Source organism: Nicotiana tomentosiformis, chromosome 8, assembly GCF_000390325.3.
Source record: "Nicotiana tomentosiformis chromosome 8, ASM39032v3, whole genome shotgun sequence".
NCBI classification, from domain to species: Eukaryota; Viridiplantae; Streptophyta; class Magnoliopsida; order Solanales; family Solanaceae; genus Nicotiana; species Nicotiana tomentosiformis.
The window spans coordinates 24,105,486-24,123,318 of NC_090819.1; the positions used below are offsets into that span (position 1 = coordinate 24,105,486).

Below are 17,833 nucleotides of genomic sequence, written 5' to 3' on the forward strand. Positions count from 1 at the left end.
AGGAGCTGACCACGTTCGCGAAGAAGGGGTTCACTGCACTGGACAGAATGTCTTAAAAACGGGATTTCACCATTTTACCCCATTTCTTCCATTCTTGGGCGATTTTAGAGCTTTTTGAGAGGGGATTTCAACTAGCAACTTGAAGGTAAGTTAATTCTACACACTTTGAGTTAAATACATAGATTATGGGTAGATTATAACCTGTAAATCATGGAAATCAAGGGTTTAGATGAAAAACCTAGGTTTTGACAAAAATGGAGATGTTAACCACGAAAATGGTTATGGAATTGGATGAAAATTATATATTTGAGTTCTTGAGATTATAGGTAACGTTTTCCTCCTAAAATTTTTGGAATCCGGGCACGTGGACCCGGGGTGAAGTTTAGGAATTTTACCATTTTGGGGTTGGTAATTTATTTAACAGTCTAATTTTGAATTATTGAGCGTGTATTAATTATTTTATATAACTTTTGGATAGTTTCGGATTTTTCGGCATCGAATTGATATTTTAACGCGACATTGTGATCGGGAAGTTGACCTTGAGACAAGGTCAGTCTCTTATCTAACCTTGTAAGAGGAAATTTACCCCATAGGTGATTTTAATTAATAATTGTTGTTAATTGTGAGGGCTACGTACGCACGAGGTGACGAGAGTCCGTGCGTAGCTACTAATTATGCTATGTCCGGGTAGTTTAGGACTCAAATCATGAATTACTTATGATAATTGCATCTTTTATTTAATTAAAATACCGGAATTATATTGTGAATTATTTGAAGAAATAGTAAGAGACTGAAGTTTCGTATACTTGAATTTTTATACAAATTATTCGACTGTTAATAGATATTGTACATCCTTATATGTTAGTCTTATAATAATGACTTCTCATTTCGGAGGTTCATAAGAAAATGTCCTCCTTTCTTTTGGAGCGGGCCGAACACCTCGGCAGTATAGATGCATCTATAGATCATGACGAACGTCCCTCGGCAGTGTAAAAGACACTCTGGATCGGGCCGAACGACCTCGACAGAAATCATGCCAAATAATAATAATTAGACAATACCTGGATATTTTATTTCAGCATGTAAAGCTAATTGATAAATTGAAAATTATTTAAATTTAAGGAATTAATTATTTTCGCTTGTTAAGAAAAATATTGTTGTTCACATAAATCATGTTTATTTAAATGTTTCTATTTTTAATATTATTGACCCATAATGAGTATCAAGGTCGACCTCTCGTCACAGTTCTTCGAGATTAGGCTTGATACTTACTGGGTACACGTTGTTTACGTACTCATGCTACGCTTGCTGTACTTTTTGTGCAGGACCTGAGACAGGTTATAGGTGGACCTACCGGCACGTACCCACGTTATCTAGAGGCTTAGTGGTGAACTTCCTTTCTGAGCCGTTCTGAAGCAACTAGTGCCTCTTCTTGTATTTATATTCTGTCTATTTTATTTCAGACAGTATTTAGAAGTTTTGTATAATCTACTAGATACTCATACACTTATGACACTAGGTCTTGGCTCACACACTAGTAGAATTGTGGATTTAATTATTTTTTGGTTTTTATTTAATCAGATTTTTCATATGTTTCTTAAATATTGCAAGTAAGAAGAGTTTAATTACTCAAAAAAAATTTAAAAGAATAATTATATGTTAAATTCACTAGTTGGCTGGCCTAGCTGTGATGTTGGGCGCCATCACGACCTATATGTGAAATTCGGTCATGGTATCAAAGCACTAGGTTCACATAGGCCTCACAAGTTATGAGCATGTCTAATAGAGTCTTGCGGATTGGTACAGAGACGTCTGTACTTATCTTCTAGAGGCTATAGGTTGTTAGGAAACTAGCTTTCCTCATCTCCCATCGTGCAATTAATGTAATACTAAATATCTTTCTCTTATTCTCTCACAGATGGTGAGAACGCGCTCTAATGAGGCTCCTGACCAGGGAAGAGCTGCTCTCCCAGTTGTTAGAGGCCAAGGCAGAGGCCAAAGGAGGGCTCTAGCCCGTGGTAGGGAACGAGGACGTCCCAGAGTTATTCCAGTTATGCCACCAGTGGATCCAGTAGAGGATCTTATTATCGAGGAGCAGGGTGAGCTGCCCACAGCTGAGCCAGCTCAGATGGATTTTACATCCGCACCAGGATTTCAGGAGGTCATGGGCCATATGCTGCGATTCATGGACACTATGACAGGACAATTTATTTTCGGCAGACCCAGCCATATCTCAGGCGGGCGGGGGAGCACAGACCCATACCGTATAGGCTCATGGGCAGGTAGCTGTTGTATATCAGACTCAGGGTGCACTACCCATGGGTGGAGCCCAACCAGTGGCAGCAGCTACACCTGAGCCTAGACCAGTTACGGCCAGTGAGCCGCAAAAGCTATTGGATAGATGGACCAGGCTACATCCTCATGTCTTTGGGGGTGAGCGACATGAGGATCCCTAGGACTTCGTTGATCGGTGCAGGGACAGACTGCACAACCTGAGGATATTGGAGTCCCATGGGGTAGACTTTGCTACCTTTTAGTTGGAGGGCAGGGCCCGTCGGTGGTAGCAGTCCTATCTTCTAGGCAGACCAACAGATTCTCCTCCCATGACTTGGGATAGTTTTGCCCGTATTTTCCTAGATAGGTATATTCCACCCTCCTAGAGGGAAGAGTTACGATTTCAGTTTGAGCAGCTCCAGCAGGGTTAGATGTCAATGACCGATTATGAGGCGAGGTTATCTGAGTTATCTTGCCGTGCACTTATGATACTCCCTACTGATGCAGAGAGAGTACAAAGGTTTTTTGCAGGTTTGCATACTGGTATTCAGGCCACTATGGCCCAGGAGGTTGAGATGGGGACTTCTTATGAGTTGGTTGTTGAGATAGCCCAGAGGATTGAGGGTGTGCGCTAGCGTAGCCGAGAGCAGGTTATGAGATATAAACGGTTTAGATATACTGGAGAGTTCATAGGTGCTCCGTCTGGGGGTAGAGGTCAGTTCGTGAGAGGACAGTCCAGCATGCCCCCATATCCAGCACCAATGCCTCATCGAGGTGCTCCTGTGCGACCTTATTTCAGCACTATGCTAGAGAGTTCGTACCGCCCACCAGCTATTCAGGGTTCTTCTAGTGGGTATTCAGGTCACCAGGGCCAGAATTCAGGTCAGCAGCCCATCGCACCGAGAGGTTATTTCGAGTGCGGGGATTTCAGTGACGTGCGGAGATTTTGCCCCAGGCTTCAGGGTAGACCAGTGCAGCAGGGTCAGCAGCCTATGATTACCGCACCAGTTGCTCCACCATCCGTCCGGCCACCTAGAGGTGGAGGGCGGGTGGGTAGGGGTCGCCCTAGAGGTGGAGGCCAGCCACACGGAGGCCAGCCAGTTGGTGCTCCAGCTCGGTTCTATGCTTTTTTGGCCAGACCAGATGCAGAGGCCTTAGATGTCGTGATCACAACTATTATTTCTGTTTGCGGCAAAGATGCTTCCATATTATTTGATCCAGGGTCTACATATTCCAATGTGTCATCTCTATTTGCTCATTTTCTGGGTGTGTCTCGTGAGTCCTTAAGCACTCTTGTTTATGTGTCCACTCCAGTGGGTGATTTCCGTTGTTGTGAATCAGATCTATCGGTCCTGTATTGTTACATTCTGTGGTTATGAAACTAGAGCAGACCTTTTGCTGCTTGATATGACCGACTTTGAGATCATCCTGGGCATGGACTGGCTATCCCCATATCATGTCATCCTAGATTGCCATGCTAAGACTGTCACTTTGGCGATACCGGAGTTACCTAGGTTGGAGTGGAAGGGTTTGTCTGTCAGCGCATCCAATCAGGTTATTTCCTTTCTAAAAGCTTGACACATGGTCGAAAAGGGTTGTTTGGCTTATATAACTTATGTTCGGGACACTACTGCAGAGACTCCGACTATTGATTCAGTGCCTGTAGTCCAGGAGTTCTCCGATGTATTTCCTTCAGATCTTCCAGGCATGCCACCAGATCGTGATATCAATTTCTGTATTGACTTGGCTCCAGATAACCAACCGATATCTATCCCACCGTATCGCATGGCTCCAAAAAAATTGAAGGAGTTGAAAGAACAGATTGAGGAGTTACTAGCCAAAGGTTTTTTCAAACCGAGTGTATCGCCTTGGGGTGCACCGGTACTATTTGTGAAGAAAAAGGATGGAAGTATGCGAATATGTATTGATTATCAACAATTGAACAAAGTTACCATTAAGAACAAGTACCCGCTATCACGTATTGATGATCTATTTGACCAGTTGCATGGTTCTAGGGTGTTCTCTAAGACCGACTTGAGGTCGGGGTACCATCAGTTGAAGATTCGGGATTCAGATGTCCCGAAGACTGCTTTCCGGGCTAGATATGATCATTACGAGTTTCTGGTGATGTCTTTCAGTTTAACTAACGCCCCGTCGGCATTTATGGATTTGATGAATAGGGTATTCAGGCCATATATTGATTAGTTTGTTATTCTCTTCATTGATGATATTTTGGTCTACTCGCGCAATAAGGAGGATCACGAGTAGCACATGAGAGTGGTGCTTCAGACGTTGCGGGAACAAAAGCTATATGCTAATTTCTCCAAATGTGAGTTTTAGCTAAATTATGTAGTATTCTTGGGGCATATAGTATCGGGCGAAGGCATTAAAGTTAATCCCCAAAAGATTGAGGCAGTTCAGAACTGGCATCGTCCCACTTCGGCGACTGAGATTAGGAGTTTCCTAGGTTTAACAGGTTATTATCGTCGGTTCGTGGAGGGCTTTTCATCTATTGCAGCGTATTTGACCAAATTAACCCAGAAGGGTACTCTGTTCCGATTGTCCGATGATTGGCAGGTGAGCTTTCAGAAGCTCAAGACAGCATTAACTACAGCACTAGTGTTAGTGTTGCCTTACGGTTTGGGGATGTATACAGTGTATTGTGACGCTTCACGCATTGGTTTGGGTTGTGTATTGATGGAGGAAGGGTGAGTTATTGCATATACTTCACGTCAGCTGAAGCCTCACGAAAAGAATTACTCGGTACATGATTTGGAGTTAGCTGCTATTGTTCACGCTCTTAAGATTTGGAGGCATTATCTTTATGGGGTGTCTTGTGAAGTCTACACTGATCATCGCAGTTTACAGCATTTGCTCAAGCAGAGGGATCTAAATTTGAGGCAGCGTAGATGGCTTGAGTTACTGAAAGATTATGATGTTACTATCCTGTATCATCCGGGCAAAGCAAATGTAGTTCCAGACGCCTTGAGTAGAAAGGCAGAGAGTATGGGTAGTTTGGCTTTCATTTCATTAGAGGAGAGGCCATTAGCTTTGGATATTTAGTCATTGGCTAACAGACTCGTGAGATTAGATATTTCACAGCCAACCGAGTTCTTGCATGTGTTGTGGCCCAGTCTTCACTATTTGAGCAGATCAAGGCTCGCCGGTTTGATGATCCACACTTATTATTTCTTCGAGAAACGGTACTACGGGGTGGTGACAAGGAAGTTACTATTGGCACGGATGGTGTTTTGTGACTCCAGGATCGTCTATGTGTCCCAGCTGTGGATGGACTAAGGAAAAAGATCCTAGAGGAGGCACACAGTTCTCGGTATTCTATTCATCCAGGTGTTACGAAGATGTATCATGACCTGAGGCAGCATTATTGGTGGCGGCGGATGAAAAAGGACATAGTGGAGTATGTAGCTAGGTGTCTAAATTGCTAGCAAGTTAAATATGAGCACCATAGGCCAGGTGGCCTACTTCAGCAGATGACTATACCGGAGTGGAAATGGGAATGCATTACTATGGACTATGTAGTTGGGTTGTCGCGGACCTTGCGTAAGTTTGATACAGTTTGGGTCATTGTCGGCAGGTTGACCAAGTCGGCACACTTCATTCCGGTTGTGACTATGTAAACTTCAGAGAGGTTGGCTTAGATTTATAGTCAAGATATAGTTCGGTTTCACGGTGTGCCAATTTTCATCATATTAGATAGAGGCCCTCAGTTTACTTCATATTTCTGGAGAGCAATACAGAGTGACTTGGGGACCCGTGTAGAGCTTAGCACAGCCTTTCACCCACAGACCGACGGGCAGTCGGAGCGGACAGTTCATATTTTGGTGGATATGCTCAGGGCATGTGTGATTGACTTTTGAGGTCAGTGGGATCGTTTCTTGCCTTTGGCCGGGTTTGCTTATAACAACAGTTACCAATCCAGCATCGAGATAGCTCCATTTGAGGCTTTATATGATCGGCGATGTCGTTCACCCATCGGATGGTTTGAGCCCGGTGAGGCTAAGTTATATGGCACTAACTTGGTGAAGGATGCCTTGGAAAAGGCAAAGTTGATTCAGGAGCAACTTCGTACAACAGAGTCAAGATAGAAGAGTTATGCAGATCAGAAAGCACGTGATTTTTCATTTATGGTGGGTGTAAAAGTTCTCTTGAAGGTTTCACCGATGAATGGAATCATGAGATTTGGGAAAAGGGGCAAGTTGAGCCCAAGGTTTATAAGCCCATTTGAGGTGTTGAGACGAGTTTGGGAGGCTGCTTACGAGCTTGCTTTGGCTCCCAGTCTATCGGGAGTTCATCCGATTTTTCATGTATCTATGCTCCGGAGGAATCATGCCGACCTATCACATGTGTTAGACTTCAGCACAGTTTAGCTAGATAAGAGCTTAGTTTATGAAGAGGAACCAGTTGCCATTGTTGATAGACAGGTTTGCCAGTTGAGGTCCAAGAAGATTTCTGAGGTAAAAGTACAGTGGAGGGGCCAACCAGTTGAGGAAGCGACTTGGGAGGCCGATGAAGACATGAGGAGCAGATATCCACACTTATTCAGCACTCCAGGTATAATTCTAAACCCATTCGAGGACGAACGTTTGTTTAAGAGGTGGAGAATGTAATGACCCAACCGGTCATTTTAACTTTTAGAACCCCGTTCCCCTAAATAAAACTACCCGTATGTGCTTGTACTAATTTATCACTTGCGGGGATGGTTGGTTCGGGATTTGGAAGTATTCGGGTTGAAATCGGAACACTTAGTTCCTTAATTTGGCTTTAAAAGGGCCAAGTTTGACTTCGGTCAATATTTTGAGAAAACAACCCCGGAATTGGGATTTGACAATTCCAATAGGTTCGTATGATGATTTTGGACTTGGTCGTATGTTCGAATCAAGTTTTGGATAACTCGGAGGCATTTCGGCGCTTAATAGTGAAAATCAGTTATTTAAAGGTTCAAGGTTCTTTAAATTTGGTTCGGAGTAGGTTTTGGAGTAATCGAGGTCCGTTTAAAATTCTGAGCCTGGAAATAGTTCTGTATGGTGATTTAAGACTTGCACGCAAATTTTTGGTATCAGTCCGGGTAGTATAAGTAAGATTCGGCGCATTTGGAGGAATTTAGAAACTTGAAGCTCATATCTTGATTCAATATGGTTTTGGGGTGCGATTCTTAGTTTCATTAATGATTCACGTATTTCGAGAGTTCGAGCAAGTCCGTGTTATATTTACAGACTTATTGGTGCATTTGAACGGGGTCCCAAGGGGCTCGGGTGAGTTTTGAACCACCCGGAGCTAAGTTGAAAAAACCAGAAATTCTAGTTTTGGTTTCCTTCTCCGCGAACGCAGAAGGACCCTCGCGTTCGCGAAGAAGAAAAATAGGATCTGGGCATTTACCCTTCGCGTTCGCATGGAGGGTGACGCGTTCGCGAAGCCGGGGAGTTTTGGCCTATGGGTTCGCTATGGTCGACGCGCATTCGCGAAAGAGGACTACGACCGGCGTGGATTTTCCCTACGCGCTCACGAGACCCCTGTAGCATTCTCTAAGGGTCAATTTTAAGGCTGTGAAATATTGCCTTCACGAACGTGAGGCACTGACCGCGTTCGCGAAGAAGGGGTTCACTGTACCTGACAGAATGTAACTTGAAGGTAAGTTAATTCTACACACTTTGAGTTAAATACATATATTAGGGGTATATTATAACCTGTAAATCATGAAAATTAAGGGTTTAGATGAAAAACCTAGGTTTTGACAAAAAATGAGATGTTAACCACGAATATGGTTATGGAATTAGATGAAAATTGTATATCTGAGTTCTTGAGATTATGGGTAACGTTTTCTTCCGAAAATTTCCGGAATCCGGACACGTGGGCCCGTGGTGAACTTTAGGAATTTTACTATTTTGGGTTGGATAATTTATTTAGCAGTCTAATTTCGAATTATGGAGCATGTATTAATTATTTTATATAACTTTTGGATAGTTTCGAATTTTTCGGCATCGAATTGAGATTTTAACGCGACATTGTGATCGGGAAGTGGACCTTGAGACAAGGTAAGTCTCTTGTCTAACCTTGTAAGAGGGAATTTACCCCATAGGTAATTTTAATTAATAATTGTTGTTAATTGTGGGGACTACGTGCGCACGAGGTGACGAGAGTCCGTGCGTAGCTACTAATTATGCTAGGTCCGGATAGTTTAGGACTCAAATCAAGAATTACTTGTGATAATTGCATCTTTTATTTAATTAAAATACCAGGTCTTGGCTCACACACTAGTAGAATTGTGGATTTAGTTATTTTTTTGGTTTTTATTTAATCAGATCTTTCATATTTTTCTTAATTATTGCAAATAAGAAAAGTTTAATTACTCGAAAAAATTTTAAAAGAATAATTATATGTTTAATTCACTAGTTGGCTGGTCTAGCTGTGATGTTGGGCGCCATCACGACTTCTAGGTGAAATTGGGTCGTGACATCCAGGTAATTCGGAGTCAGTCGATCGCTAGCTAGTTGTACGGATCTTGCTGTGGAGATTCAAGGTAAACCTGATTTTGTGTTCACAGGCCTCGGAGTCACCTTCTGTTATTGTACTTGCACTGTTTATCTCTATTTCGAAATAGTTGTATTTAGAGATTTTGGAGAAAACTCAGTAGAGATTATGACTTGTACTACCGGTTTTGAGAATTGAAATTTGTGTATAAGGTTTTTATCTCATATTTTTCGTTTGATGGTTGATTTCTTCTATTAATTCAGTAAGTGTTAAGCTTACCTAGTCATAAACACTAGGTGCCGTCACGATATCTTACGGAAAGAAACTGGGGTGATGACAAATGTAAAGCCGCGAGTACAATGAAAAATTATAGCAGATGAGGATACCAAAGAGTTATAGTATAGGAGTTAATAACTATCTCCTTCCTTTCTACAAATTAATTGGTTGTATCTCTTTAGTTGAGTTTTCTGACTCTATTTTTTTCTATTGGTTTTCATACGCTTTTTTTTTTCTTTTTGAACTTTCACTTCTAGGTCTTTTTATCCCACAAAGACCTTGCGACTATTATAATTTTTCAAGAATTTAAATATAAACAAAAATATAAAAACTTTGTTTCGTGGTTGTCAAATGGTATTGCTCCCAGGAAAACAAAGCGAATCTATTACTCATGTAAAAGCTCTCATGAAATTATTGTTCGTCCTTCTTTTGGAACGAATTATATAAAATAAATTTTTGTTATCTTAAATGTTTTTGTCTGAATTTTTTTATATGTAAACCATGACTATTCTCCAATTTGAAACTTCTCTATCTTCTGGAGTTATCTTTCTCTATTTATATGATTGAGTGACCAAAATGTTGACATAAAAGGAAAATTATTGTATATTTTGAAGAAAATGAAGAGGAAACAATAAAAATTTATAATCATTAAGAAGATAGCAAAGTTTTTGATTTTTTTGGAGTAACTATGGGAGAAAGAGAAAAAGTAACTAATAAAGGAAGTAACAGAGGGAGAAAAAGAAAATAAAAAATAAAACATAGAGAATAGAGAGGTAGTCGATAATAGAGGCTTTTTAGATTGATTGAGAAATGAGAGGGATTAAGAAATGGAAAGAGAAAGTAAAAGAAGATCGATGGAAGGGGGGGGGGGGGGGGGGAAGCAAAGGGATATAAAAACTTATTTCTTTTTTTCTCTATTAACCTTCCCACGCACAAAATATATGAAATGTTTTCTTAAAAATTCTTTTTAATTTTAAAGAATACTTGGTAATAAAATGTAGTTTATCAAAGCTCTATGCTACTCAAAATATTCATATTGGGATTTTATCAATATTGTAATTAATTTTTTTCATATTCTTTTTGAAACTCGATAAGTATTTTATGTAATAGTTGAATTGCTCCTAAATATTAATAAAAATTTAAAGCGAAAAGCTTACATAAGTTGGAAAAACGGTTGGATAACATCACACACTAGCTGATGGGAGGATTTAATTATTTTTTCCTTTTTTTTTCTTCACGCAAATGACAAATATAGTGACAAATACGGATACTTTCGATCATGTGCATTCATAGTCTTGGCTTGTATTTTGTATAACATGTTGTCTCACATAGATTACTGTATATTATATTTTCAAAAGCATTATCAATGTTCACAATAAGAATTTTGTTCATGGCTTGTATTTGTATAATGTATTTTTTTACACTGATAATTATATGTTATATTTTCAAAAGCGATATAAATGTCCACAACAAGAAATTTGATCAAGACAAATTAATTGAAACGTCACAATAGAACATAGACTAAGAACATCCTTTATAATCATAACAATGATAAAGTCAAAGTTACTTTCATTTACATTATACCTACCTAAGTGAATGTGCAAGTTGAACAACTAATCATTATGTATTTTGTTTTTAAACCCCTCCTAAATTAGGAGGATCTATAGTATTTTCGCACTTCCCCTCTAGCGTGACTTGAACTCAGGACCTAACGGTCGTGGGTCGAGGTGCTTTAAGCATTATGTATTCAATTATCAAAAAAGTCATTTTTGAATCAATCCAAAGCCCAAAATGGTTTTTAGAAAGTTAAATTCTATTTTTTTGGTGCAATCGCCAGGGAATTGAGAGAATTTTAGCTAACCAACTTCTAGGAGATATATAATAGACTGCATTGATCTCGGTAGCTATACCACCCATGAAACTTAAAGAACCTAAAGGAGCATGAGTCATATATTCTGCGGAACGTCGTTCCTGCTTTGGGTCGCTTATTAATGTTAGTAATTGATGATACACAATTCGAACAATTTCGAATTTACCTCAAATGACCTGGTCTGACCCACAGAGGCGAAGTTAGGATTTAAAGTGTATGGGTTCTAAATTTTAAGATAAGACCATGACCTAAAACTAGTTTTTATTTCTTAGTTAGTTAGGTTTTTTTAAAAAAATAAAAGAAAGAAGAAAAAGTAAAAAACCGAAAGTTTGGAACTTCAATGTTTCTTTTTGACTTTTGGAACTTTGTTTGTTTTATCTCTTAGTTAGTTAGTTAGGTTTTTTTTTTTCAAAAGAAAACGTAAAAGAAAATCGAACCTAGGCATTTTCCCTAGAACCCAAAACCTTTGCCATTGAACCCAAACCCTTTTTGTTACTAGGTTCGACATGATTTATCTATATACATAAAGCGAATATTTCAGCACAAATATAGGATTCAGGGAAAAGTCACTAGGTTCGTCCAAACCCGCACACTCTAATGTAGCTCCGCACCTACTGGCCCATTCATCGAACAAAGTTTTTGCGGGATTTCTATCTATCAAAATTTTAACTTTTGGTTCCGGAGAGAGAGCTCACATCGAAGGGAAAGTTTGGCACCTCGTGGAGGCTTTTTAATTACCACCTGGGACTGTACTATATTCCGAGGGTTGGGCTGTTCGCCCATTAAAGTGGTACGTGAGCTGGGTTCAGAACGTCGTTAGAAAATTCGGTCTGCATGGATAAGCCCATACTAACCCGTTAATTTGGGATCTAAATACGAGATTTTCCTTGGGAGGTATCAGGAAAGATTTGGAATAATTGTGTAGAACAAATAGTATATTGATAAAGAAACTTTTTTCCGAAGTCCAAATAACGATTAGGTTAAACAAAAAATAAAGGATTTCTAACCATATTATTATCCTATAATACTATAGTCTACCCTAAAATTTGAGTACCAATTAAACTTATTTAGTGGTTTTAAGATACGTGATTTAATCCAATACCAATTGATAAACAAGGAATTGAATAGATAATCTGAATAGTAAAATAAATCAAACCAGTGTTCTAGCAGTGCTTTCGACCTCGATTCAAGATGGTCTCGAGGTTGGGTAACAAGAATAGTAAAGAACAAAAAATAAACAATGATGAACAGTAATGGATAGTAAGTGAAATAGAGAGCAGCGTTTGTGTATTTTCTTATCAGTCCAAATCCTCATTACAAATGAATGGGGTCCCTCTTTATATAGTAGAGGAATCCTAAATAAGTTACAATTCTAATAACGGAAACAAATCTTATGATTGGTGTCAATAACCGCTTGATTCGATCTGTTCCGAGATTTCCGTCGAGATCTTCGATCGGTTGCTAATATCTCGCCATTCCGTTATTATGCTCGGTCTTGATCTTCAGCGAGTACTTCGATCTTCATGCTCCATACTCTACCATTAAGCTCGAGCCTGGTTTATAGCGAGCTTACTCTCGAGGCAGCTCCTCGTACCTATGAAATCGGACATACCCGATTTCGACCGTATACAGATAGTCCCCGCGTTTCTTAGAATAAAATGATAAGAAACGGCTTGAGCCTCAACTTTCTGAAACCTCAATTATGACGTCGTCCTCATGACGTAAGCGATGGATGTGACCGAAACATCCCATCGGTTCAGTTTCCCAAATCATTAATTCCTGTCAGTTAGCGGTCGGCCACTAGCGCCACCGAACCATCGCCGTGAGCCTATAAATACATGCTCTTTCATTGAATCAAACTTTACTTTTGCTCTAATCAAACCTCTAAGTCTTCTCACTCTTTTCGTCTCCTCCTTTTTGTCGTCAGTAGAGCTACCTTCGTTAGCACCAAAACCACCAATTTTTCATCTTCCTTCGCCCTTATTTACTTATACCAATGGCAAAAGCCTCAAAGACCGTACCGCAAAAGGAGAAATCTTGTTGCTCCTCTTCCCGGCCATCCGGTGACAAGGCGCCGGTGGAGCCGCTTCCCCACGAGTACGTTCCCGGCCCGTGTACTCTAAAATCCGACTTCAAGGTCGAAAACCCTTCGTCGATCCCAGGCCGATGCGAGCATGTGTCGATGTACATGTGCTTGATAATGAAGATCCACCTCGAGGCCATGAAGAGGGACTACAACTGGGGTCCCGAGGTCGTGGTGCAAATTCCTTCTCCCGAAGAGAGCATCACCGCTTATGTGGAAGGTTTCCTAAGTGTTTACACTTACTCCTTCACATTGGGTCACCTCGACCTAGTGATTATTGATCTCTGTAAAAGATATCAGGTCACCCTCGGCCAAATCCACCCTTCTCTATGGCACATAGTAATCATGTTGCGCTTCTTTTCTAGCACGGCCAAGGGGCTGGAGTTTACTTTAAATCACCTTATGCGGTTGTACCGGGCTCGATTCTATCGAGGACTAATCAGGCTCCAACACTGGGCAACGAAGGCCTTTTTCTCGAGCATCGACGATGACAAGGATCGGGGTTGGATGAGCCATTTTATATGGGTGAGGACCCTCAACATTATCCGGAAGGAGAAGATGTTGTTCCCTAAGGAGTGGAACTTCGACTCTAAGTGATCTTTTAAACTTTGTTTTTCGTACCTTCTTCGACTTCGCCTAATATCCCCTTTCGGCATGCAGCTATTCCTTGGATTCCTCAAGTGGTGCCTGACCTCAAAGATTGGGTTCGGAAGTTAGCCTCAACTTCCACTTATGCCAAACGCGCATGGCGTGATTTGGCAAGGGGCAGATGGGAGGCCAAGAACCACGGTAAGGATCTCCTTTTTCATGTTCTGAAACACTTTTTGTACTTCATTCATCACTAATTTTATTTCATGCTGGCCTGACCAAGGATGCCATTTTGAGGCCCTCGAGTGGCGAGGAAGAAACCAAGTCCCCGGTTCCGAAGCCGGGGAAAGACAAGAAGCAGTGCCTCGCAGTCCGAGGACCTCAAGCCCAAACCTTGAAGGGTGAGGAGGAAAGTAATCGCTCTCACGATGGACTCAGTCCAAAAACTGAGAGACGAAGAAGAGGAAGAAAAGAAAAATACCTCGGCACTGACAGTCCGACCTAGAAAATCGAGGTCACCAAATCTTCTGACCCGACGACGGCTGCTAAAATCAAGCCTCGTGTCGAGGAGGCTTCCAAAACAAAATCGGGTGAGGATCCCGAATCATCAGAGGTCTAGATCGTTTCTCGGCCATCTGCAACTACACCAGGCAGGGCAACGTCTCTTATCTCGGGTAAGAATCAGTTACTGCACTTATTTTCTTTACTCTTTTTTCTCTAAATCTGACTTGTGTTTTCCTTTTTTTGTACAGGTTTTCGCCAAGTTTCGAGCTGACCTTAGCCAGTTTGAAACCAAGATCCAAAAGGTCTCGGAGGAGAGGAACGCTCTGAAGCTTCTTTGTGGCCAAAAGGACGAAACTATAAAGGACCTTCAAGCAGATTTGGACAAGGCTCGTGAGGAAGAGGCCGAGCTAGATAAGCAGGTAACCATCCTTTTGATGGAGTATGGACTTGACCCAACTGTAGAGGCTAATACTTTACTATCTCAACTGCAGCAAAGGGTTGAAAGGATCAAGCTGCTTCAGGGAGAAGTCGATCAGGTCAAGGCCGATTGTGATCGGTGGAAGGAGAATATGGACCGCCTGGCTGCGAAAAAAGAAACTACCTTGGCCAGACTGTCATCGGCCGAGGTTCAACTTCGGGGAATCAAAGAGAAAAGTCTAGCCCAAGCCAAGAGGATCGAGGATCTTGAAACAGGGCTTGTTGAGGCCAAGGCGGAGATCGAGAAGACAAAGGTCATGGCGGACAAGTCAATTTCCATGTACCGGGCTGATGCTGAGGCTGCTCAAATGCAGCGAAGGGAGGCTTCTAACCGAAAGCGATGGATCATTGACTCGGTAAAGTTTCAATCCTAGAGGGAAACCCACGAGGAAATCCATGCTCAAGGTTTTGACCTCTCCGAGGAGATAGCCCAAGCCAAGGTGCTTGAAGCTGAAGCCAGGCAGCTTGCCTCCTTCGATGACGAAGACGATGATGAAGAAGGCAGTCGAGGCGGATCCGATGAGGGGCCTGAAGGAGAAGTTGCTCCTGGAGAAGAGGTCGAAACCGGTCGTAGTTAGGTCTTAGTTTCTCTTTTTGTAAGACCTTGATCGGCCTCTTGTACATAACCTTTTTTTATCAGTTTTATGTTCAAATATGTTTTGTGCTTTTGCCTTGTGAAAATTTTGTTGTTGCAGCCTCTGTAATCGAGTGAACACTAGCTCGAACTTAAAACAAACCCTTAGGTTTTTTAGACACGCAAGGGCGAGTCCCCGAGCTCAATAATATGTTCGAGATTTCGGATTGCTTGATCTATGCCATGACTGCACTATTTTTATAACTAAGTTCGAGTGAGTTTCGAACTTAGAATAGAACAAACCCTTAGGTATTTTACGAAATAATAGGTAATTTTTAAACTTACAGTAACATATCCCTTAAGGTTTTATGGCGGATCTTTGAGCTAAATTCAAGTCAGCTTTATTTGAACTCGGAATAGTGGGACCCTTAAGTCTGAGTTGAGTGAGAACAAGGACTCGAACTCTAAATGTATTGTCCCTTAGGCCCTTTTAGGTTGGGCCCCTATGGCCTCTAAACGATGGCTATTATTTCCCCCTTTCGGCTTAAAAAACTTAGTAAACATTTCTTTATGCCTTAGCATGTATTTTTTTACCCATTGGGTTTTTTTAGGGTCCGATGTCGGTTGAAACCCTTTTGCTTTTTGTGCCTTAGCACGTTTGTGTTAAGATAATTTGATACCTCTTAAGGTTTTTCTAGGGCTATTTTTATCGAAGCCCTGTTGATTATTTGTCGAGGGTAGCCTTTTTAACCGTTTTTTCAAAGAATTTGAAGGCCTATCATTATTGCGGAATTCAGACGTCTCTGAGTCGTGTTATTTAGGATGTATCCTTTAGTTTGGCCGTAGCCTTCGGGTATGTATTTTGGCCGTAGCCTTCGGGTATGTATTTTGGCCGTAGCCTTCGGGTATGCCTCTTGGGCTTATTTCCCAATAACATTTCGAATTTGTTTGAAATATCAGTCCCCGAGAACGGTGGCCTTGGACTATAGATCGAGGGGTGCTTCTTTGAGGTCTTATGAATTTGAGTTTAGATAACTCGAATATGCCTATCATCGATTGCAGTCCCCGAGTGTATATTTGCACTTTGGCTCTTGAGCCATTTCTCACAATATCATAAGCATGAGGTTTGTATAGTAGAGAATTTTCTTCGAGACACAAAATGTTTAATGAAGAGAGAATGCTTCTTTGAATAATTTATACATGCGCACATGTTTTGCCATCGGGGCTCGATTAATCTATACAGACACGGTTTACTTGACCATTTGGCCCATTACAAAGCTTCCCTATCGAGGCCCTTTGATATGAAATACTATTCTCGAGAATACAACATCCGAGGGTGATGCCCTCCAGTATTCGAGGTTGATTGCAAAGAAGCCTTAGATACTATTGAATTATCCTCAGGTAGCACGTAATTGTTGCCTCATTAAAAACCTCGCTAGAAAACCCCAGTTGGGATAAAAATCGATCTAAGGGAAAAATAGTGCAAGGCGTACTTTAAAACCTGAGGTCTCGATGTCTCTAGTCAAACTCTTGCAATGAGTTAGCGTCGAATATATATAAACGAAAGAAGGGAGAAAGTCATACCTTAATAATAATATCGTTTGAGAAGTGATATGTTCCAATTGTTTGGCAGTGGTTCGCCGTCCATCGTTCCGAGTTTATAAGACCCTTTTCCGACTATATCGAGGACTTGATAGAGTCCTTCCCAATTCGGGCCGAGCTTGCCTTCATTAGGATCTCGAGTGTTGATGGTCACCTTCCTTAGGAATAAGTCCCCGACTCTGAAGTGGCGAAGGTTAGTTCTTCTATTGTAGTACCTTTTGATTCGTTGTTTTGTGCAGCCATTCGAATGAGTGCCGCTTCTCGTTTTTCATCTAATAATTCGAGGCTAGTATTCATAGCCTCATGGTTTGATTCCTCTGATGCATGTCGAAACCTTGCGATGGGTTCTTCGACTTCAACTAGAATTAAGGCTTCGGAGCCATACACTAAGGAAAATGGATTTGCCCCAGTACTGGACATTGATGTTGTTCGATATGCCCAAAGGACTTCAGGAAGAATTTCTCTCCATTTCCCTTTAGCTTCGTTCAACCTTTTCTTGAGCTTTTGGATGATAGTCTTGTTCGTCGATTCGGCCTGTCCGTTCCCACTAGGGTGATACGGTGTTGACAATATCCTTTTTATTTTGTGGTCTTCAAGAAATTTCATCATTTTACTGCCGATAAATTGTTTACTATTGTCGCATACTATTTCTGCGGGTATCCCAAATCAACACACGATGTGATCCCAGATGAAGTGTATAACCTCTTTTTCTCTCACTTTCTCGAACGCCTGTGCTTCAACCCATTTAGAGAAATAGTCAGCCATAAATAAAATGAACTTAGCTTTACCTGGGGCCGATGGAAGAGGGACGACGATATCCATCCCCCATTTCATAAATGGCCATGAGGATAGGATAGAATGAAGTTGTTCTCCGGGCTGATGGATCATCGGTGCAAACCTTTGACATTTATCACATTTTCGAATAAATTCCTTAGTATCTATTTCCATGTTATCCCAGTAGTATCCTGCTCTAATGATTTTGTGAATCAGTGATTCGGCACCGGAGTGGTTCCCACAAGTGCCTTGGTCCATCGAATGTTCTTCTGTATAAGGTTCCATCTTCAGCCAATGTGAATTGAGCAGCTTTGGTTCGTAG

The 17,833-nt window shown here is 41.2% G+C and overlaps 1 protein-coding gene across 1 annotated transcript; it reads left to right on the forward strand.

Annotated features, from left to right (window-relative positions):
- The first annotated feature begins 1,918 nt into the window (after positions 1–1,918).
- LOC138897192 (uncharacterized) lies at positions 1,919–15,139 on the forward strand. The gene is made up of 3 exons (XM_070183152.1): positions 1,919–2,161; positions 14,333–14,815; positions 14,936–15,139. Exons 1-3 carry the CDS (start codon positions 1,919–1,921, stop codon positions 15,137–15,139), a joined length of 930 nt encoding a protein of 309 aa, XP_070039253.1.
- The last annotated feature ends 2,694 nt before the right edge of the window (positions 15,140–17,833 follow it).